General features: G+C 35.9%; 1 protein-coding gene across 3 annotated transcripts in view; it reads left to right on the top strand.

The window, feature by feature from the left end:
• Window positions 1–23,557, top strand: part of MYCBP2 (MYC binding protein 2) — a 204,668-nt gene that overhangs the window by 121,955 nt on the left and 59,156 nt on the right. For all 3 annotated transcript variants that reach the window (XM_086476678.1, XM_086476666.1, XM_086476671.1), the window contains exons 45-55: window positions 412–584; window positions 925–1,069; window positions 2,950–3,162; window positions 6,227–6,282; window positions 6,724–6,839; window positions 7,997–8,094; window positions 12,030–12,146; window positions 12,926–13,066; window positions 19,983–20,057; window positions 22,193–22,417; window positions 23,333–23,465. In XM_086476678.1, the coding sequence (XP_086332804.1) occupies window positions 412–584; window positions 925–1,069; window positions 2,950–3,162; window positions 6,227–6,282; window positions 6,724–6,839; window positions 7,997–8,094; window positions 12,030–12,146; window positions 12,926–13,066; window positions 19,983–20,057; window positions 22,193–22,417; window positions 23,333–23,465 (1,492 nt within the window). The remainder of the gene's footprint in view (window positions 1–411; window positions 585–924; window positions 1,070–2,949; window positions 3,163–6,226; window positions 6,283–6,723; window positions 6,840–7,996; window positions 8,095–12,029; window positions 12,147–12,925; window positions 13,067–19,982; window positions 20,058–22,192; window positions 22,418–23,332; window positions 23,466–23,557) is intronic.

The raw sequence follows: 23,557 nt of genomic DNA, 5'->3' as shown, positions 1-23,557 counted from the left end.
ATACATCTCTAACCTTTTTTTTTTCTTTTGGAACATGCTCATTGGTGACATTTTCGGCATGATTTTCTTCATTCTTCTGATCACAATTCAGCAGTTTAGGATACTCTTAACATGGAAGCTTATGTTACCTTGTTCTTTCCTCTAGAAATTCTCCCTCAACTCAAGCTCACTTAATCTCTTTTGAAATAAATTATTGTTTTATAGACTGAGCTGACTTTTTTTAAAAAACTTTCATCAAAGTAAAGTTTATCAGCTCTTCTCTTCCTTGAATGGTTTTCAATGCTCAAAACGTCTGTACCAATTCTGTTATATTATGGGAGAGTGTCTGCATAAAAGATACTGAAAAGCTGTTTTATGTCTCTGTCCTTTCACCCCCACCTCAACCTCTGTAAAAAAAAAAAAAAAAAAAAGGTGTGCAAATCTCACTCCGGCATTCTTGGGAAAGGCTTGGCACTATCTCACTCACCAACTATTTTGGAAGCTCTCGAAGGAAATCTTCCGCTGCAGGTACAGAGCAATGAGCAGTCATTTCTGGAGGATTTCATTGCCTGTGTGCCAGGATCAAGTGGTGGACGACTTGCAAGGTACAATTTTGTGTGCTGCATGAATAAACCCATTACTTCATAGTTATAATGTATAAGTTTTGCAACAAACTAGAAAATGTTTAGTTATTTGATAAATTTTAAAACCTGTGCACTATTTTTTGTTTATACAACCAGCATAGAACTTTAATAGTTATATCAAATATTAGTTAAATAAAACTATTTGGCTGTATTGTTTCTATTAATATATTAGGTAAAAGCATTTATGTGTTCCAACTTTCTGCATACTTTCTTAGCTGGAAGTTGTGTTTGTACAGAGTAAGAATTTATCTTTTGAGGGGCTATAAGAGATTTTAATGCCAGGTGTTTTTCTTTGCTGTAGGTGGCTTCAGCCAGATTCATATGCTGATCCTCAAAAAACATCATTGATTTTGAATAAGGATGATATTCGATGTGGTTGGCCAACTGTTATTACAGTACAAACAAAAGACCAGTATGGGGATGTTGTTCATGTTCCTAATATGAAGGTAATTATTGTAATCCTATCTCTTCTTATACTTCATTGTGCCGTCTTTTAGTATTTCTTGTAGATATTCCAGAGTACTCTTGCATAGGGCAGAAAGTGGTATTCATAAATTCAGTGCAGTCAGACTTTCGTGCCTCTAAATCCATTAAATTATTAAATTCTGTATTATGCCAACAGCATTTCATGCAATTTATATGTTGTCTGAAATGAGCTACACATGCGTAGTTGTGGAAATAATCAGTTGTAGGCAATGTGTAAGGTGACAAGAATCCATTTTTTAACTTTTAAGCCAGGAAAGAGTATTATAAATTGTGGACTGAATAAATGTGATGGAAAAAAGAATCAGAAGCACACTGATAGACCATTTTATAGTCACTTTATTTTAGACCAGAATAGCACTTCCTCCTTTTCTGTTTCTCGTATTTGGAAGTTCCTGTAGTCTTTGAAATTAATAAAATTTAACTGGCAAGGTCTGGGGTTCTTGGGTTTTGCTTCAGCCTCTTCAGTTAATTACTGATTTTTTAAATTTTTTTTTTGGCTGTTGAAGTACTGGAAAGGAAGTGTTCATGACAGCCTCAGGTAGACTTAGAAAATCTTTGCACACTTTGGAGTAAAACCTATGTGATATGTATAAAAGTTGGCTGCTTGATTTGAAGTAGCAGAGCATGCAAGCAAAACAAATTGAACAAAATGGTTTTCAAGTAGTTTTAATAAATTAGGTTACATACATGTTTTAAAGCCCACTATTACTGTGGAGTAGTTGGGTTTGTTCAACCCCGAAAGTAGATGAAGTACCTTTTACAAAGGCATGATTCCCGTGATAAGAGCTCTCAAATCTATTCTCTGTATGTGATAATTGAGTTATCTTACTGTGAGCTGTAAACTCTGTAATGAATAGTGAGTCTACAACAGTGATACAAGAATCAGCTCAGTCACAAACACACCTTGAGTGAAATTTATACATGTGGTTACTGACAAATTTGGGACAGAGGAAGTAGAAAACTCTTTAGATTAATTATTTTATTCTATCAATCAGGAAAAGAATATGTCAAAATACCATCATCAGAATTACTGCTGGTTTTCTTACTTAATTATTGTTTTTCTTCACAAATGTATTAAAGTAACAGAAATCTTAAGTCAATTTAATTATTCTGTTGGACTCATTTAGTGTGCAGTGCACTGATGTAACTTACGTAAATTAAGTCAAATTTTGATAAAACAGTACATGAAATCTGCAGTATTTAAATGTATTTTATTGCAGATTCAGAATGTGTAATGCATAGATTTATTTTCCAGATAGTCTGTTCTCCCTCAGAAACCTCTGTACAGCTGAGTATGTTACCTGCACTAATGGAGGTCTGTGGTACCTCGGGGGAAAAAGAAAAAGTCAGTTAAAATGTGTGTTAAAGAGCACAGTATAAACATACAGTGCTGATGTAGTAGAGTGGCAGAGCTAGCCAAGATCCATGCTGGCCACTGCTGATCCAGATCTAGCAGACTCTGATGATTCACTCTGAAACCTGAGCACTCATTGGGAAGGCGCTCTTCCTACTTAGTAGCACTTTTTGTTGTGGGAAAACTTAGGCGTACCAGACTACATGCTGCTTCCCAGGGAGTGCTCTGGGACTGGCAGAACTGACACTGGCCCTTACTGTTAATGTGCCAAGTCGATTGGATGCTTCTCTCCTGTACATTTACATTTTTCAGAGATGCTGTGCTTGGCTTTGCAAATTGTTAGGTGTAGACACATAGGTTTTTGACACAGCTGAATTTATAGTGAGTGCTCTAAGCTCTTTGTCACTGTACCTTATCAGATCTAAAAGAATGTGTGTGTGTGCTTTCTCCCCTAAATCATCTTCTGTATTCCATGTCTTACTGCAGGTAGAAGTGAAAGCTATTCCTGTTTCTCAGAAAAAAACATCTCTGCAGCAAGAACAAGTTAAAAAGGTGCAACGGATACCAGGGAGTCCTGCAACAGCTGCTTCCCCTAGCAGTGATATGACCTTTGGAGGACTTCCTTCACCAAAGCTTGATTCTTCCTATGAACCAATGATAGTAAAAGAAGCTCGATATATTGCTATTACAATGATGAAGGTACTGTCATTTTAGCAATACAACTATAAAATTCAGCATTCAAAGTTTGTAAAGGTACACAAAGGAGAAGGAAAAAATTGTATTTCCGTTTGGTCGCAATCTAAAAATACATAAATTACAAGTTACTTTAATTATATTTAAGTTCAGCAGAAAACTAGGGCAAATTGCCTGAATTCTAAAGCAGTTATAAAATGGATTAGCATTTAAAAAGAAAAGGTTTGGGTTTTGATTACACTGATTAACAAACTAGTTGAGTCATTCAGGAGAAATGATAACAGCTATTGAAATGATGGAGGGGAAGTCAAACCAGTGTATCCATATAGAGTTGGAGTGTTGCAGCCAATCTATGTTTAAAACTGGAACTGATGAACATAGGGAAAAAATCAGAGCTGAGCGTAGTAAAAAGGTCATACAAATGATTTGTGTATCAATGCATAAATGTTAAACAGAAATTAGCCATTGTCAAATGGATCAGCTGAGAGACTTTGCCAGGAACCATTTTTAAATAGGTGAAAACAGAGCAGTTAGTATTGATTTGAGTATATTTTGGCACCTGCAATAAATTTACGTATATGTAACATACTGACCCACCTAAGAGATGTAACATGGTATGTATAACTAGCAGTTGGACAATTTAAGACATGTTTAATCAGGAGTTAGAGAAGGATAATACTTAGTTTAATCAGTATGGATTTATGGAGAGGGAAAATCAGCAAACTAGCATCTTTTAGAGGGTACAGGGTTGTTTACTGCAAAGGATAGTGCTACAGTAGCTATGTATAAATACTGCACCTGGCTGCTAAATAGTGTTGTAATGGATCAGTGAAAGAAGTACAGAATCAATGTGGTGTACAACATGTGGTTTAAAAACCTGTTAAATCACATGTATCTGAAAAGATATTTACAACCAGGGGGTGTATATCAAGGAGATGAGTGGGAGTGGCTTGTTTGGGTTTTTTTTCATTTGGGGTACTGCAAAGGTCACTTGGCTTGATGATGCTTGGTAATTGTACCAGAGACTTGAGGGGTGAGGGGGAACAACCAACATTATTTGTTCAAAGTTGGAACCCAGATGGGATTCTGATAACCATTGCTCACAGGCATCTGCTGCTCCTTTTCCAGTAATAGGTGTCAAATCTGCTCACACAACTGTTATGGTGGCACATCTTGCAACGCATTAGATACTCTGGAGTAAATGGTGGTGGAGCAAAATGCAGGGTGTCCAGAAATTCATTTCTAGATTTGATGGACAATTTGAGTGAGCAATGCTTGATGTTAGCTAGTTAATGTGTTAATTTTTTGATTGAATCAGGCTAAGATAAAATGAAAATGCAAGTATTCATTTGAAGTCATCTTAGTAGGTAATAACAGTACAAATCTTGACAAAGATAAAAGTAAAAAAGTAAAAGACACACACCAAAGTAAAATACAAAAAGTCTCACTCTCTTCTTGTTGAAACATGCTTGACTTGTATATTTAACACCTTTCTGGAGAATCTTCCAGAGGTTCCTTTCAGGTTGAGGCTTTTCCATGCAAAACTTCAACATTATTTTTTTATTCAGAAGAGAGCTGATATTTTGCTGCTTAAATTAAGGACTGTCTGACAGATGCAGATGTCCCCTGACCTTTTCATTTTATACCAACCTGTATGTTTTATCAGTACTTGACAGAAACATCTAATCGTAGAATCATAAAATGGTTTGGGTTGGAAGGGACCTTAAAGATCATCTGGTTACCATGGGCAGGGACAACTTTCACTAGACCAGGTTGCTCAAAGCCTCATCCAACCTGGCCTTGAACACTTCCAGGGAAGGGGCAGCCACAGCTTCTCTGGGCAACCTGTTCCACCCTCACAGTGAAGGATTTCTTCCTAAGATCTGATCTAAGTCTACCTTCTTTCAGTTTGAAACCTTGTCCTGTCACCAAACTCCCTGATAAAGAGTCCCTCCCCACCTTTCCTGTAGGCCCCCTTTAAGTACTGGAAGGCCGCTAGAAGGTCTCTCTGGAGCCTTCTCTTCTCCAGGCTGAACAACCCCAACTCTCTCAGCCTGTCCTCATAGGGGAGGTGCTCCAGCACCTGATCATCTTCGTGGCCCTCCTCTGGACCTGCTCCAACAGATCTATGTCTTTCTTCTGCTGGAGGCCTTAGAGCTGGATGCAGTACTGCAGGTGGGGTCTCACAAGAGCAGAGGGGGAGAGTCACCTCCCTCGACCTACTGGCCACACTTCTTTTGCAGCCAAATATGATTAGAAACTCTAGCTTCTCACTTTCTGACAATAAATTATGACATGTTTGGGAGACTGATACCTGAAACTATATCCCTGTATAGAGACCCAAAATGGTTCATCTGCGTTTATGTTCAAATGTTCTTATCCCACCTCTTCTCCCCTTGTTGTTTTTAACACGGGAATCTGATAACTCAGCAACCATTGCAGCCCAGAAAGATTCTTGCTGAGGTACTTCTTGCGGTTTTAGGACTGCCAGTATTTACTTCTTGTGGGGCTTTTCAGTGCAGTCATGTCACAAGAAACTGTGAAAGTGAACCAGGGCTTTTTTTCTTGTAGTGGGAATCAATGGCAATATCACTTCAATATAGAGGGAATTTCTTCTTCACTTTGAGTAGAAAGAAAGAGGATCCAAAATTCCATTGATAAATCCACTGGGCTGGTTTACAGTTTTTGACCTGCAACATATTTGCTTTCTTATCTTCACATGGTCTTCAGTGCGCTACCTGCATTCAAAGGCTTTTTATACAAGTAAGATTAGAAGAGATTCAAAAACTTGACTGTGAACTGAGATTTTTGTTAGGAGTGGCTGTCTTTATTATCTAAATGATGGCAATTTAAAGAGAAAGTGAAGATACTTTTTTCATGTGTGTATATATATCTGTCTGTGTTTCTGTGTTTTGGAGTTTGTTTCTGGTTGCCTGATCAATGCCTCTGGTGAGTGTAAAGCTATAGATTAGCGTGTTCTTTGAGAAAATACTCTGCTTTCTTCTATTTATGACCATAGTGTAACTGATAACTCTTGGGTTTATGTTTATTACATTTAATCTGTTTATAGGCATATGAAAATTATTCTTTTGAAGAACTACGCTTTGCTTCACCAACACCAAAGAGGTAAACATTAAAAAATTACTTTTTAATAGGGACTTAAATTAGCATGTCCTGTCACTTCTGCTTACACCCAGACTCACAAACTTTGACTGCCATTAATCTTGTCTGAGGGTAGAAATACTACAAAAATCATATATTGCTATAATTTTTATTAAATTTAGATATTTTGTTTGTAATCTTTCATTCTTAGTTGTTGCAATGTTGATTCCTTATTTGTATTACCTGCTCTCTGAATGTGTTCTTTCATCATTTGTTATAAATAAACGTGGCATAGAGGGTTATAACTTCATAATAAGTAATATGGGGTTAGTACATCAGATGGGGGAAAATGGTATTTAGATGATCTGATAGGAAAAAAATAGTTTCCAAACTAAGTATTACAGATGATTTCCAAGAAGACAATAATTGTTTAATGGTTTCGATTTTTTTTTTTTTTATGCCTAGACCCAGTGAAAATATGTTGATCAGAGTCAATAATGATGGTACATACTGTGCAAACTGGACTCCTGGAGCTGTTGGTCTCTATACCATTCACGTTACTATAGATGGCATTGAAATAGGTACTTGATTTTCACTATACTTAAGCATAAATTTATATTCAGTTTGTATACTGATAAAGATACGTCTTGGTGCTCGTAAGATTTATTATTACAGTTCATAGCAAAACTTGGCACCCACGTTTTGGTTTAGAAGCCTTCTATCTAATTCCCTGTTCTTTCTCAAAAGAAAAAAAAAGACCACAGCTGTTCTGTCATGGAAATAGGGACATACGTGGCAAATCATGTCTTTCTGGTTTGGTTAGGCTACCAGATTAATTCAGTATCTTATTCTGTACTCTCAATGTTGCAAGAGAAATATGTTGTTTCGGCTGAAAGTAACAGCACTGTATAGTTAAAGTGAAAAAACACAGCCAACCAAAACTGAATAATCTAAGGAAAGGGGAAATTATTCTTGTCCATGCAGTAGATAATGTCATTTCTTCTGTGGAAAATTGAGGAAGCGTGGTTTTAACCGAGATTCTATCCTAGGTCTCAACTGTTTGTACTAATTTTTAAATGCTTTGGGTTTCTTCCTTGCTGAAAATCTTTTTTGTCTTGCTGGTCCCAGGGACTATATTATGAGATACTATAGCATGCGGTGGAAAGATTCCCTCTCCAAAAAAAAAAAAAGTCTGTACCTTGAATATTCTCTTGTTAGTCTTACTGGTGGTAAGGTGAAGATGATAGTAGAGATATTGAAGGCATCATAGTTAGTCCCAGATCTGATAGGAGGTTTAAGTGAGTTTGCCAGCACCAGCAATCCCGATTTCCCAATACGGTACGGCACCTTTTGTAAACACATAAAGTAATACTCATAAATACAAATACACATAATCCATATAGGATTAGAATGGGATGCTCAGTTTTGTGTGTTACCTACAGAAGACAAGATTTATAAAAGGTGATTATTAAAGGTTATTTTTGTTCCTTAAACAGGAACATTTTCCTTCATAGGAACCTCCAGGGCAAATGTCGAGAAAGTAATACTTTGGACCATGAAGCAACTGCAGGTGTTCTTTATGGCAGACAGAAGAGCGAGTGGTTATTTTGCCTACTCCGAGTTGTAGCACAGATAAATTGTGGTTACTGTTTGACTGATATATCCCCTTTTATATACATATTTTTTTTTTTTTAATTTATTTTTTTATTTATTTAACTTAGTCTTTGTTTGCTTATAGATGCTGGACTAGAAGTGAAAGTAAAAGATCCTCCAAAGGGAATGATACCTCCTGGAACCCAACTTATTAAACCAAAAGCAGAGCCTCAGCCAAACAAGGTTTGGAGAACTGGAAAATAAACCAAAACCAGATAGTTATATTTGGATGGGATTTTATTGGTGTTTAATACATACTTTATCATGTTAGAGTGATGCAGGACAGTTGAAAATCACTTTAATATGCTGAACAGAATGAAATTAATATACTGGATAAAATTAAAGATATTACTTCCATTTTCTGTCTGTCTATCCATTCATAAAACTCTTAGAAGCTCTGCAGAAACTGCCTTAGTCTTGGCTTGTCACACAATCATTGTGCAACTATTATGAAAGCCACAGACTGCATTCTGCACTATTATTAGTTCTTTTTCTTTGATAGTGTACTATGAAATTAATTGTACAAAGGGCTTTACAAAGATTTTGTTGGTTTTGTGATAAGGATCTTTCTTCAGACAATACAAAAGCCAAATTAGTTTCTTTAGTGATATCGTCCCTTCTTAGAGCAATGATTTTATTTTTAAAAGTTATCCTTTCTGTAGCTTTTGACTTCCCCATTTCACCTTACCATTCCACCCTGAAGGACTAAAGTAGACACAAATAACTGAGGAAAGCTGAAAGGTGGTGCAGCAGTGCTATAAGGAAAATGCCCAGATGAGGGAACCGTCTTCCACTTCCTCTTAGATGCAAAGGAAGGGATATTAAATGAGGTGCTGAATCTTTTCTTCATGAAATAAACCTGTATTAAAAGATGTGAAATTCTGAAATACCAAGAGGTTATCCTTCCCTGCCTTACTACAATTGCAAAGGTGGCTAAGAAATACATGGTTACAAAAAGGATCAGGTGTATGCCAACTTCTTACCTCTACAGCGCATCCTGCTTTAGCTGTTTTCTACCTTTCTGAATAATCTAGAGATAGTAACTTTGTTGTACAGTTCCCCAGTCTGTAAATACATCCAGTGTCCACTTCTGCCGCTAACAAGATTCTTTTCCCTGCATGCACAAAATAAAAATAATAAATTTACCTTTAGTTACTACACAATTTTTTTTCCCTTTTTTTTTCCCCAGAAAAAATACTTTTAGGCATTCTTTCTTCTTTTGGAAGGAAGACTTCCTGGTTACTTCATTATCTTAATTAAAAGTCCCAGTTTCTACTGGATGAGATTCACCTCACAGAACTTAATGATATCTCCATCCAAGCTGATCATCATATTTTGCTGTCACCAAAGTGAGAGACACATCTGGTCTAAGATGAGATAAATTGCTGGATGGAAGCGCTATCTGTCTTTTCAATTATTACAGTGGAAATTGGTGTGACTGGTTCATACATAATAGTACATTTGGTCAAGTAACAGTCTTCATGACAGTTAAAAATGCTTGATGAAACTTAGACTTCTGGTGTTCTGGGCATTACCTAGTGTTTAATAATCTCCCTGTGCTTGCACATGTTGCATGTTGTTCCAAGATGTAGTCTCTTTGAAAGACGAGCCATCTTTCTGTCCTGTATGTAGTATGTGTAGAGCCTGCTGCAAAAACACACGAGACCTTTCATGGTAAATAATTTTATCAGTCATCTTTCTTCTGTGTCATAATAAATCATGTAACAAAACAGATTAGAATAATTCTTCGTGTGTGAACAGCAATATTATAAATGATACAGAAAGGTAATTATTGCACTGTGCTCCATGCTTCTGAAGCTGAGAACACAGTTTAGACATGTATCAGTCAGAGACAGTCCTATATACCAAATCATGTTTTGCTGACAAAAAGGGTTTAGCTGAGCTCTGGAAGCTTCTTCCGCCTCTTTGTCAGCCTGAAATTTCAAATAGTTATAACTAAAGGACACTGACAATGCATTGCCAGTGATGATCTGTTCTCAACTAGAAATGCCGAAGTATTCTCATTGAGGCAGTGGAACATCCCAGTTTTGTAGTCAAACCTTACTTGAATCACAAGTAGAAAATGGGTACTATATTGTGATTTTTGTATTGATTTCTTTGTTCTCTGTTATTTGAAGTCAGATGAAAATCAGGTTTTCCTGTCCATCCAAGTTGGTAAAGGAGGTTATCATAGTGATCTGTATTTAGCCTGGAGTATATGACCCAGAAGAACTGCTGCCTCCATATTGGCTGTGAAACCTATTGAGGGAAACATTGTCTTTCAAACTATGTAATGGAATTCCAGGGTGGAGCTCTGGGCAGGGGGTGTTTTTTTGCATCCCTTTGTAGAAGGTTAACCCCCTTGTTAAGGTTACTTTATCCTGTACAACACACTTTTCTGTGCTGCAAGGTGTACCTCTTTTCAGATTCACCAAATAAGAAGGCACAGTAACAAAGCTCTTGAAAACTGTTTTGCAGCGTAAGGGAGATCTACATCTTAATTGCTAAGCCTTTCTTCATTAGGCACTTCTTTTGGTTGGAATCCAGTTTGTGTACACTTCATGGAAGAACTGACTGTGGGGGTGTTAAAAGACAGAGTTATTGAACCGCTGTGCCATAGAGAAATATTCTAAGCAAAGAGGTGCTTATTAGAAAGAAGACTCAGTTAAGTTTGTCATGATGGTCAGAAATGAGCATAAGAGAACTTTTCATCTGGATTTTTTGTTCCATTGTCTGTCAGTGTATCTGATCCCTAAACGGTTTGTAGTTAGAACTTGAAGTTTTCCGTTAACCAGTTAGCTGCTGCAAAGGGGAAAAGTGCTCTTTCCGGGCCTGTGCATATCCAAATCTTGAGTGTGAGTTCTTCTTCCTGTAAATACAGTTTTTAATCCAAGTTCTAGCCAGCCTCTCATATGATTTTATGAAGTAACATTTTAGGGTAATACTGCAGGGACCCCTAATTTACAAGGCTTTGTTTATAGGCTTGTCTATGCTGAGAATACTGTCAGTGGTGATTCAGCCTTATATTTTTACAAGGACTTTGGCAGTCTTAGTTTTGCGTGTTGAGAGAAACCGAAGTCCTTGGAGTAACAGGATTGTTAGTAAGCAAAACCTTGCACATGTTGGAGTAAGTTGCATTTGAAATACTTTACATGCTTCTATTTTGTTTAAAATTAGCCTTGAAATAAATACCATTTCTTAAAACAAATAATTTCCTTAGGGAAAAAAATTAATTCATGCACATAGCTGTTACTTTTCATTACCTTTTCATGAGTTTATTTCTTCCATCTCATTTGATGCTTTAAGTTGAACTAAAGACCGAGTCCATACTTGAGCTGATTCTTTTTTCAGTTTTACTTGTGGAGTTTGAAAATAACATTCCAATAAAAAGGTTTTATACCACATGCATAGAATATATGCAGTTCTTAAAACAAGAGACCAAAAAGATGACTTATGTTTGTTCCCCGTGGGACAGGTGCCTGATAGTGTGTTTGAATGGTGAAAAAATAATAGTGAATAACAACTGGGTGGTTTTTGGAGCTGTAGTAAATCAAACTAGTAACAAAGAGCATCTGATCTAACCTTCCTGTGAAAAAGGGAGAAAATATTGAAATAGCTATTTGAAAAATAAAGAAGTGGAAAGATCTGTTCTTTGTTTTCCTTTAGCTGAGGAAAATATCCAAATTTTGGCCAAAAACTTGACTAAACAGGGTATTATAGTAGCGCAAATGAGACCTGGTAATCCCAGATTGATCAGTTACTGGAAATACTAAATTTGAAAAGGCGAAAACCTTGAAACTTGTAAGAATGAATAAAATGGAGAGGAGGTACTAAAAGAATTGGAAGCTTATACTGAATATTGTGGGGTATAACAAAGATCTTTCCAAGACTGAGTCAATGCACTTTTAGGGGTTTTTTTTAACATTATGATTTTAATCGTTATTGTAAAAAAAAAATGAAGTTATACACAAGAGCAATGGGAAACTAGCAACAAACTGTAACTCTAAGACTGCCATCTCATCACTAGCATTTCAGAATCTGTTAAACCTATTTCTTTTTTACTCTGAGAGCTCTGTTCCAATTTTTTCTTCCTTACTGTCTTCCTTTGCTTCTCTTAGGTTCGCAAATTTGTGGCCAAGGACAGTGCAGGGCTTCGTATCCGTAGCCACCCTTCCCTTCAGAGTGAGCAGATAGGCATAGTGAAAGTCAATGGATCCATCACTTTCATTGACGAGGTAATTAAAAAAGACATTTCTGTTGAAAATTGGGCTAAGATGTAAAGTTAATTCATGCAAATACTGGGTTTTTGTCATGTTTGGATGTTGACATATGCAACTTAAGAATGTAAGAGTATAAATTGCAAAAATCTAAATATTTACTAATTCAGTTTTCCAAGCTATCATTTCCTTTTAATTTACCTACTTGAAAACCTGTGTAACAAACTTTTGAGATTCTGATGTGAGAAAACAAAATTCCTAGAGTTCATCTTACAATATCTCTAAGGATTTAGCAGTTCATGACTTACTATTTGAACTCAACACAAAAATTCAGGTGTAGGTGTCATTTTCCTTACATCTTTCACTTACATTTCTGAAAGATCACTAGTGTGTTAGACTACTATGCATGTATTTTCCTTACAATATAACTTCATATACAAGGAATATTTTTGCAATTTACTGTTGTATCGGTAGTGGAAAAATGGAAAGTGGGGAGCTTATAAAGCTTATGAAGGCTTGGCTTTCTTTCCTCTTTTCTTTCAAAGCAACTCTTATTATTGCATGATCTGATTTAAATTTATCTTTGCACTTTGCCTTCTAAAGAGATATGCCTCCCATTGCCTTGAAATTCTGATTTTGTCAATATTCCTCTTCACCTCTCCTTATATTCTATCAGTATAGTGAAGATCATTACTTCCTTGCTACTATTGTCTGTTTGTCTGAAATCTGTTAATCCTTACTAGCTACAGAACAGTTACAGGAGGGCATGGCTCGTTTTTGTTGCTTGTTTCCCATAGATCCACAATGATGATGGTGTTTGGCTGAGGCTGAATGATGAGACAATAAAGAAGTATGTTCCTAACATGAATGGTTACACTGAAGCCTGGTGTCTCTCTTTTAACCAGCATCTTGGCAAGAGCCTTCTGGTACCTGTTGACGTAAGTAAGGTGCCTTTGAAAATTATCCAAAAGTACACTCTATCCTCATTACAAGACTTTCTTTAATTAAGGCTGCAAATGAGTCCTGAGGTGAACAATAATTTAATTACGAAATACTAGCTTATATGTGTTTGCATTTTTGAGGGCTATTGTGTAATGAGGGTGGAGTGTAGAAAGGTACGAGGCTTTTTCTGTTGAAGCCTCTTCTCCTAGAAGAGAAACCAAAGTGCAAGGACCGCTGTAACAGTGTACAAAAGTATAATCATATTAGATGGTGGTCTTCACTAGGTGTTTCTAGTGCAAGATGTCATTGTAAAGTGGTCCACTGATGCCATGATTTCAGAAAAGGCTTGCAGCCTGCAGTAAATCAATGTAATTAAGGCTTTTTAAAAAAAACTTTAAAAGTTCTTTAGGCTCTGTTGGGCCTTTTTATGTGTATTTTTTTCTGAGTTTTACGCCTGAATCTTTGAGTTATTGACTTATTAGCTAATCAAAGAATCCCAAAGCATCAAGACTGAGTAAAAAATTGAATTTATAGTAAGAGTAAGCATGATTTATCTGGTTAACTTCACTGGTGATCACCATCACTACAATTCAAAGGTTACACCTTTTCTGGAAACAAGATACTTTAAAAAATTTTTGGAAAGACAGAAAGAAAAAAGTATATTAGCCAAAACAATGTTTCTCAAAGACTTTATGAAAGTGCAGGCCTTTCTGGCTCATTTGGTTTTGTGCATTTGCCAGAGTGGGCAGTACCTTGATTTCTTCAGGGTAGAATGTGGCAATCAGATCTAATTGCAAATACTGCTATTTAGAATTGATTTGTTGTCTTCTATGAGTGAGCTGCTGCTCCAGTTGAAGACAATTAACAAATATTTGTCCAAATTAAAACACCTGCAGCCAATAATGTCATCCTGTTCATGTTTTCTGAGATATTCCTAGTTTTAGTGAAACTGGGCTGTTTGCTAGTAGCCAAATCTAGGAATTCATAAATCCCCTGTGGCTCCAGCCCATGTTCTGACAAACACTGTTACATGATGTAACTAGATCTTCTTCCTATTCACCTTCCTGTCTATAAATTATTTGTTGATATAATTCTATTTGGAGATTTCTTTCAAAAAAATCCTTATTTTGGGAATTATTTTAATACTACATTTGGAAAGCAAATTATTTCTGTACTCAGCCATGAAGTCACTCAAATACTGTGACAACAGGCATATTTATTTAGTTTGTGTAGAATAGATGAAAATATGGAGAAAAATTAAGCTTTGTTTAAAATCTTGATGTATTTTTTGCCTTAGAAATTGATACTCATTTAAAAATTGCTGTATTATACTTCCATGTAACATTAGTATTTGTACACAGCAGTTGAATTTTATCTGTTCACCTATGATAAAAATGAACTCACCTTGACAAAGGTTAAGTTAAGAAAGTCTGGAATAATGGAACATTCAATCTTGATAATATAATAATAAGAATTCAAATTTCATTTGAATAAGTAAGTCAGGTATTATCATACATGTCACTCTGCTTCTGTAAAGTTCAGATAAAATATTATCAATTATTTTTCTTAAACAGTGCTTTGAATTAGTTTTGATACCATTTAGACTGTAGGGAGCTGGTAGTTATGCCTAATTTTCTTTTAAGGAACCAGTTACTTTACATCTTTAAGGTAAAAGTCGCATGTATTCTTAGCTGCTTCTCAGTAAGCAGATGGGCCAACATAGCAAAAGTCTTACAAAAGCAACTATTACAACAATCTAGCTGTGTATAATAGAAGTTGTGTTTTGAGCTAGTTTCGGATGGAAGGTTTCTTTGCATCTCTTTCATATTTTCAAATTTTTTAAAGGACTTAGCATGTCCTGAAACTATTTAATTTCTTTATGACCATATTTAAGCATTAAGATTTGCTGATTTGATTCATAATAAGAGGAAAAAGGAAAAAATATTCTCTAACGTTTTCTTTCTTTCTTTCTTAAAGGCCACAAAACAAAAGTTACAGTTTAGTGGCTTACTTTTGAATGCCTTAGTCTTTACTGCATGTTATTCTAGCAATATGTGCCACACAACTCGATGCAATTCAGTAAACTCTTTTGTAAGCTCCTGATTTTTATAGCTCAGCTTAAAACTTTTTCCTGGTAAATTTTGATCGTGTAAAGTGATACTGCTTTCTTGGTAGAAAGTTTTAAAATAAAATCTCTTTTGAGGTGTTTACTAAGTTGGGAGTATTTGGAAATATCTCTTTTTTTCTCTAAATTGTCCAAGAAAAGAACTGTATTTGTAGGTTGTCAAATTTGATGCAGTGTGGTCCTCTAGAGGTGAGTGATTCATGTGGCAAAACATGTTCAATTAAGTAATAAATGATAAAGCTTCTGTAGATTAAATTGTGAAATAATCCATATCTGCTTATCCTGTTGTATTGATTTGGGTAGCTGAATGACATGATGAGCAGAATGTAGTAAAAAAATATGTTAATATACAAGATTTTTGGAATCCAAAGCTGTTCTACCAGTATTGGTTTCAGAAGAAGGAAACAGACTGGAAAAAGTCTCTCATGTGCCTAAAAATACAAATGGAAAATCAAGGGGCCAAATTAGTCATTGTATTCCATATTCAAACTAATGGCACAGTACTTTTATTGGACTCCATTTTTATTCAACTGCAGCGTGCAGACTACTCAACTCCAATTACATTGCTTTGTCACATTTAAATATACAGGCTTTTGGTAATCATCCCTTAAGTAAATAAAATCAGTACATTTTGTAAAGTATGTAAATAGTGTATTTTTAAAAGTAAGCTTTAATTATGCCATATCATCACTGTATTAATTCAACAGTGGACAAAGAAAAACCAGTAGTTTTTCAGCAGTGTTAATTTTGGCCTATTGTCATCTTGGCAACTATATCGTATCTACATTTCATGTTTATTTGTTGACATTAACTAGGTATTTTATGACAAAGCAAACCCTGAGTATCTTAGATCTCATAAATGCGTTTCTTTATATATTGATCAAAGCTATTATATTAAAGATATAAAATCATAGGAAAGCAGAGATCCATTGTAGTTACCAGACTCTTACTTACCTGAGTGGTCATTTAACTTCTTAGAAAACCTGTGTAGGCTAATCTATTCCTTTTGTTGCTCTTGTCCTTTCATAAGGATCATAAGGTTGGAATAGACCTCTAAGATCGTCGGGTCCAACCATCAACCCAACACCACCCATGCCCACTAAACCATGTCCCAAAGTGCTGCATCAACATGTTTTTTGAACACCTCCACTCTTTCAGTAAAGAAGTTTTTCCTGATGTCTAATTTAAACCTCCCCTGGCACAACTCTCATCCTATTACTTGTTACTTGGGAGAAGAGACCGACACCCACCTCACTACAATCTCCTTTCAGGTGGTTGTAGAGAGCAGTAAGGTCTCCTCTCAGCCCCATCATCTCCAGGCTAAACAGCCCAAGTTCCCTCAGGCGCTCCTCAGTAGACCTGTTCTCCAGGCCCTTCACCAGCTTCGTTGCCCTTCTCTGGACACACTCCAGCACCTCCGTGTCCTTCTTGTAGTGAGGGGCCCAAAACTGCACACAGTATTCGAGATGTGGCCTCACCAGTGCTGAGTACAGGGGCACAATCCCCAAGCCTGTAGCGCTGCATGGGATTGTTGTGACCCACATGCAGGACCCAGCACTTGGCCTTGTTAAACCTCGTACAGTTGACCTTGGTGCATCAATCCAGCCTGTCCAGATCCCTCTGCAGCGCCTTCCTACCCTTGAGCAGATCAACACTCCCACCCAATTTAGTGTCATCTGAAAGCTTACTGAGGAAGCACTCAATCCCCTCATCCAGATCATTGATAAAGATATTAAACAAGACCAGCCCCAATACTGAGCCCTGGGGGACACTGGTCGTGAGTGCCCATCAACGGAATTTCACTCCATTCACCACAATTCTCTGTGCTCAGCCATTAACCCAGCTTAAAGTGCACCTGTCTAGGCCATGAGCCGCCAGCTTTCCTAGGAAAATCCTGTAGGAGACGGTGTCAGAGGCTTTACTAAAGTCCAGGTAGATGACATCCACAGCCTTCCCCTCATCGACTAGACAGGTCACAGTTCCTTCTTTCATGAGGAATTGCTGTGTAGCCATTGATCTAAAATTGTGCTTCCAATCCGTTGTCAGTAATATGATCATGAGATTATGAATTTAATAGATGGTGATTTTGGATAAGAGTATGAGTCTTAATAGATTGCAATTTTGGATGAGCTACTTCCATCCCTGGTAGTTATTTTTCCTTCTGTCTTGTGACATTGGGTTAACTGGTTTTGAAAAGATACTTGTTAAGTACCTTACACGTATAGTTGTGTATTCATGCTTACACACAGTACTTAATAGAAAGGTACAGTACTTAATAGAAAGGTACATACAACATAAAAAAGTACACACTAGGAAGAAAGAGAATTTTATCTTGGTTAAGCTCTGGAACTTGATTTTTTTAAAATCATCTTCTAAATATGTTTTTGTTACTTCATTTTAAATGTAAAATTTTGTTATAAGGAATATTGTACCCTGCTGTCCAGTTATATTATTACATTCCACAACTAACACAGGCAAGCAGGAATGAGAAACTGCAAGTTTTTAAAGCCATTATTGCAGTGGAAGAAAGAACCAAAATTAGTACATAGACTGTAGTGTTGAATCACAGAACCTAACAAAACTGAATGTTCTCTGGAAAACTTGAAGGGCGTTCACAAGAGAGTTCTACCATCGTTTTAGGCACAGTGGAAGTCAACTGGAGAGTAAGACTATTGGGTAAAATGTCAAGATGGTTGTTTAAGATAAGGCTTAGCTTTGAAAAATAATATTAAATGAGATTTTAAATGCTTCTTAGTGGTCTGCTAATTTTTGGTGGTGAAATAAAAGAATTTATATTTAATTTTTTTATTTCTGCAACTTAAACTTTACTGCGAAAAAGTTTGAATTCCTGACATTATTTTTAGTTTTTGAAGGGAAAGCTTGAAAGGAAAAAATGAACTAAATCTACAAGTGGTAGCAGAAGGACTAAATATAAAGCTTTTATGTAATAGTTTCTTCAGAATGAAAACTTAATTCTCAAATACAGGCCTGATCTATTCATTGAAACTGGCGTACAGCATGCTAGTAGCCAGGAAGCCAGGAAGCTCTAAAGCTCCCAGAGCAAAGGAGAGCTGCTAGTTTGATCTTCTCGCTGTTGCTAAGCCAGCATGGTCCCGCTTCTCTGCTGCTTGTTTCTTTTGAATGCTTTACACATACAGCTTTATAACGTACAAAAATAGCTCTTGGAAACTATGCTTAAATATTTTAGGTATGGATAGTGCAGTAGAAGCCCATCACAAAATATAAGATCTGCTGCAAAGTAGTATCATCAGCCAGTTAATCTGCATTGGATGCCTATGAAGTACAAGCATTAGACAAACGTGGACTTTTTATTGTTGTCTTTTATTTCAAACTGATAAACCTTTTTTCTGCCAGTCTCCCTGTCTGACACCCCCACCCCCATCTTCCCCAGTGCCCCAAAATATATCTCACTAGTACATTGGTACCTTTTGCAATTTTAGGTAGAGGTACTAAATTCTAAACAAATGCTGGTGTTGGACAATTTCCCTGTTTTTGTCAAAATCACAAATTATTATTATTATGTATTACCAGAACTTGATGTAAGCAGAAGTTTTGCAAACAGTATATATAGCTAGATGGTTTGCTTCTATCATGAGAGAGAAGCAGGGATTTACCTAACTTTTAACGTGCTAATGTTTTTTCAAGGAATACAGAGGAGGCATGCCAAGAGTGTTTTGTAGTTGTTTCTGCTTAGAGGGATTCATTGCCTTTTCCTTAACTACTGTTAAATTTTAATGTGGCTGCTGTCCAGGGATTTCACTTGGTTCCGCTATCAGGACCAGGGAATAAGATTTTGATACTTCTGTTCATATAGATAAAATGGTTGCTTTGCCAAAGGGATTCTGTCATGAATACCAATTATTGATACTACTCTATGTGTACTATTAATTCTTTCGTTTGACAGGAACAGTGAAAATTGCTTTGAAATGAGTAGAAACCAGTTTATGGAGAAAAGATGGCTTCTTTTTCATGTTTTCCAGTGATTAAAAAATGCTGTCCTAGCTGTTCTGTGGGAGGAAAAAATACTCAGAACAGCAGTGCTCATTTCTGTATTATGGGCAATTGGTTATAAAATCAGTGAAATTTCTCTGGCAGCTCTATTTGGTTTATGATAATTCATAACAAACTAGTAAATGCATTATGTATTTTGTAAAACTAATGAAATCCTAGCAATCATTCTCCTTACAGTACTCTGTGAAATTTTTGGCTCTGGTAAAGAGTGCAGTTTTGATGTGCAAGTGTATGAAATCATTCTGTGCAAGTGAATTGCTTTCAACAATAGTAAGCTTAGCCCTTCTGCATCTTTTCAGTTCTGACTTGGTGACTAAGAGCCGATGTGCCGTTGTCTTGCAATAGTTGAAATTCTCTTTCAGAACAGCAGACCATCTTACTATAAAACTGGTTTGTAGTGGGACCAACTACTGTTTCATTGTAACAGAAGCGTGGGATTTTTCTGTGCATGAAGTCTCAAGCTTCATAAGAAATGTCTGGCTCTTAATTTCAGTAAATGGCATGACACACTACATCCATTTCGAGCTTTTGACATACTAAACTGTTTTTGTTTAATGGATGATTTGCCATGGTGAGCAATGGACTCAGGTGACTTGATTAGGAAGACAAAACTTCCCCCTTTTGCAAAACATTCTACCAGTAAATTTACTTGTGGAGAAAGTTTGCGTTATACTACCTTGAGCTTCTTCCTCCAATGTTTCTTTGTTCCCATTTCTTTGTTGATATATGTCTTTTTTTTAAACTTTGTTGCTCAGAATGTCTTTAATGCTAGCCAAGGAGTAAGGGATTTGGACTTTTTTTCATGGACTTCCAAAGCTTTACCCCCTAAGGTGAGTTAAGTGACAGGAACAGTCACACTGTATCATGTTTTCAGATTGTACCTTATGACTCAACTTTACACTAAATATTCTTTGAAGTCTGTTTTACTTTGAATTATTTTTACAGGAAATAACAGATTTGCATAGAATTATGCGTCTGTGTCTCTTTAGAATGAGAAAAAAATACCAGGGCAGATTATTGAATTTTCATTAAATCATGAGTAGCACTCTCCTTTTTTTAATGAACCAAATTAGAAATTCAGAGAGGTGGCCTAGTAATATAATAAAGGCTTTCATTCTCTTCTTGATGGAGAATGTGCTAGTAAATTCTTTTCTGTTATTGGAGGGTACACATTAAGTTGCAGCATCTAATAAGATGATATTTGTATGAGTAAAGCCACAAATATTTAATAAATTGCCCATTCTTAATCTTTTTTTTAAAATTGCACAGCTACAGGAACAAGGTATGTTTAATAGAGTTAAGCAGTTTACATTATCTACAGAACTGCCTGTCTAAATCTCTTTGCAGCCCTGTAGTGATTTTGAGGTTTTTTCATACAAACTTTGTAATGGTGACAGTGTTCTGCATACTGGTTTAGAGATTTAAAAACCTGGTTTTCCACTGAATCTTTTTGCCCAAAATAGTAAACTTTATTACTATAACAAGATCTAGACAATGTTTAAACTGTCTTTAAAACATACAGATTTTTTTTTTTCCTTGAACCAGTTTACCTCAGCTTGCACTAACTTGCTTTGAAAATTATGTATTTACAGAATAGATTCATTTTTGTATAAAGGCTTCTTTGAAAGACTGTTGTGTTAGTCTGGACATAGTGCACAGACTTCCATACCAAAAAATACTGAAAATATGATAATTAAAGAGATCAGAGGAAACTGCATTAATTAAAAAGGAAATAACATAAGCAGAGGTTTGATTTAAAACTGACAAAGTATTCTTTTACATAGCAGGAAGTGAACTCTTGGAAGGTGTTGTTACAGGAGATTATGGAAGCAGGAAGTATCGGCCCATTCAGAAGAAATTAAACAAATTTATAGAAATCAGATTCATAATAAACAGTAAAGATTCAGTATACCCTCTAATATCCATAATAAAAATATTTTAAATGCTGTTGGTATATCAGGGACAGACCACTAATAAAGACTTGTGTGCTACTTCTAAAGAGCATCTCCTGTTGCCATTGCTGAACACACTGTACCTGGACTAGGTGAACCACTGGCTTCATCCCGTAGGACATTACTTCTCAGCTTTTCAGGTGTTCTTTTAAAAGCACATAGGACTTGCATTATAAGCATAATAGAGCTCCCTCCTGCTTCTCGCTTGCTTTCTTCTGTTACAAATGTGCATTACGTTACTCCTGTCCCGCGTATTTTTCTGTACAGTAGCCTTTTTATTAAGCTATGGCTGGCTGAAAAATCTATGCTAATATTTCTCTTCTTTTAGTAACTACCAGTTTTTCCTGGTAGGAAACTTAAAAAGTGTTTTCTCAGTTCAGATTTTGGTATATATTTCATCTGTAATTGGTACCAGGTGAAATAAATTTGCAGGCCATTTTTATTGTCATAATGAATATAATAAATATGCACTAATAGTTACAAGGATTTAAGTATCTATGGTGTTGCTATTACATAATTTTACCTTTACTCTAAATTGACAACATATTCTAAATGTGAACTCAAAAAAGCAGCATATCCTTTGGAAAGAGATAATATTCAAATTCCCTTTACATAGCCCCAGACTTTTTCAAAAAATTTCACAAATACAGCAGGAGGAAGGAGTGTGTATCCTGATAAATGTCAGTATGAAACAAGGTTTAGTCAAAGCGGTTAGAATAAATTATTTGTCTCTAGTGGTAGATGTGAGATATTCCTTTTTTATAAATGGTCACATTTATACCACTTTTGTTTCAAGAGTAATATGGTGACTTTTCGATTAATGTGCAATTTATTAGTAGTTAGTTGTTTATCACTGCAGACTAAAATTAGCAATATAACTAGTAACTCTTTTAGCTTTGAAATTTAGCTGTCATAGTCTTGAAATAAGTATTTCTTATCTAAAGAGTTCGAAGGTATTATTAATAGGTTTTATTCTGTTCTGTTTTGTTTTGCCTTTTTTTTTAATTTCTCAGGAATCTAGGTCTAATACTGATGATTTTTTCAAAGACCTAAATTCACACTGCCCACAGGAAGCAGTGATGCAAGAACAAGATATGCCATTCCTTCGAGGTGGACCTGGAGTGTACAAGGTAGTGAAGACTGGCCCATCAGGTCACAACATCAGAAGCTGCCCTAACCTTAGAGGTATCCCAATTGGAATGTTAGTTCTGGGAAACAAAGTCAAAGCAGTGGGCGAGGTATGGATCCTTGTAGCTTCAGTTCATGTCTTCATAGATACCAGTATATAACAGTAGTAAACACAACAAAAGAATCTGCCACTGTACAGGTTTGCTTTTCCGACCTTCGTGATAAAAACTAACCTTTGAAGTTGGTTTATATTATAAGTACTAATACAATTATGTCTTTTACCTTTTAGATGTGTGCATTGATTGGAATAATGTTAAAATTGTACTGCAGTTACATATACTTGCTTATATATATCTGTTACAGTATTGCTTACAAAATTATGTTTCTTGTTCTACTTTTTTGTCATACTCTTTGAAAGAATTTTGTTTCATTGAAAAACTTTTTCTAGGACGTAATTAACAAATTGTTCTGTTTCTCTGTATTGATTGTATCCATTGTTCAGTCGCTGAACTGTTGTTACTGTTCCTGGTTGTCCAGCTATGGTGTTTTATGGTTAAGAAGGGCTTAAGGATGAAGTGTGTCATGCTATTTCCTAAATATAATGTCAGGAACAAAATTAATACTCATACAAACTTTTCCTACATAACTTGGTATTATAATTCTACTGTTGCAGCCACCAATAAAAAAGGCATATTTTGGTGAATATCTCCTTCAAGTTTTTATATAGGCTTGTTTGGATGTTCTAAAGTTGTGGCATTGGTGTTTTGTTTCTTCTGAATATGAACAGAGCTAAGATTTTTGGAAATACTCCTAACTGTAAATGTGCTATAAAGCGTTTCGGTACTTCAGTCTGCCTCAGCCTGTGGCCTTAATTTAAGAAACTTTTTTTTTTTCCCCCAACACTTGCTTTGTAATAGAAAGTTTGGAATTAGTGTGTTTTTCAGATACTATAAGAAGTTGCTGAATCATGCTACTGAATTATCTGAAAAGTCAATAAATTGTCCTTTTTTATGTGTGTGCATCAGGTGACTAATTCAGAAGGTACGTGGGTGCAAATGGATAAGAACAGCATGGTAGAGTTCTGTGAAAGTGATGAAGGAGAGGCATGGTCGTTAGCTAGAGACAGAGGTGGAAACCAGTACCTCCGACACGAAGATGGCAAGTTGTTGATTTGTTTTGTTTTGTAAATTAACTTAGAAAAAAGTAAGCGATCTAAACAGGACAAATAAGTAAAGAAGGGACTGAGTTTT

This window comes from Leptosomus discolor, chromosome 1 (assembly GCF_034619465.1).
Source record: "Leptosomus discolor isolate bLepDis1 chromosome 1, bLepDis1.hap2, whole genome shotgun sequence".
NCBI lineage: Eukaryota > Metazoa > Chordata > Aves > Leptosomiformes > Leptosomidae > Leptosomus > Leptosomus discolor.
The sequence above is the reverse complement of the archived record's forward strand: the minus strand, read 5'-3'. Positions and strand labels throughout refer to the sequence as shown.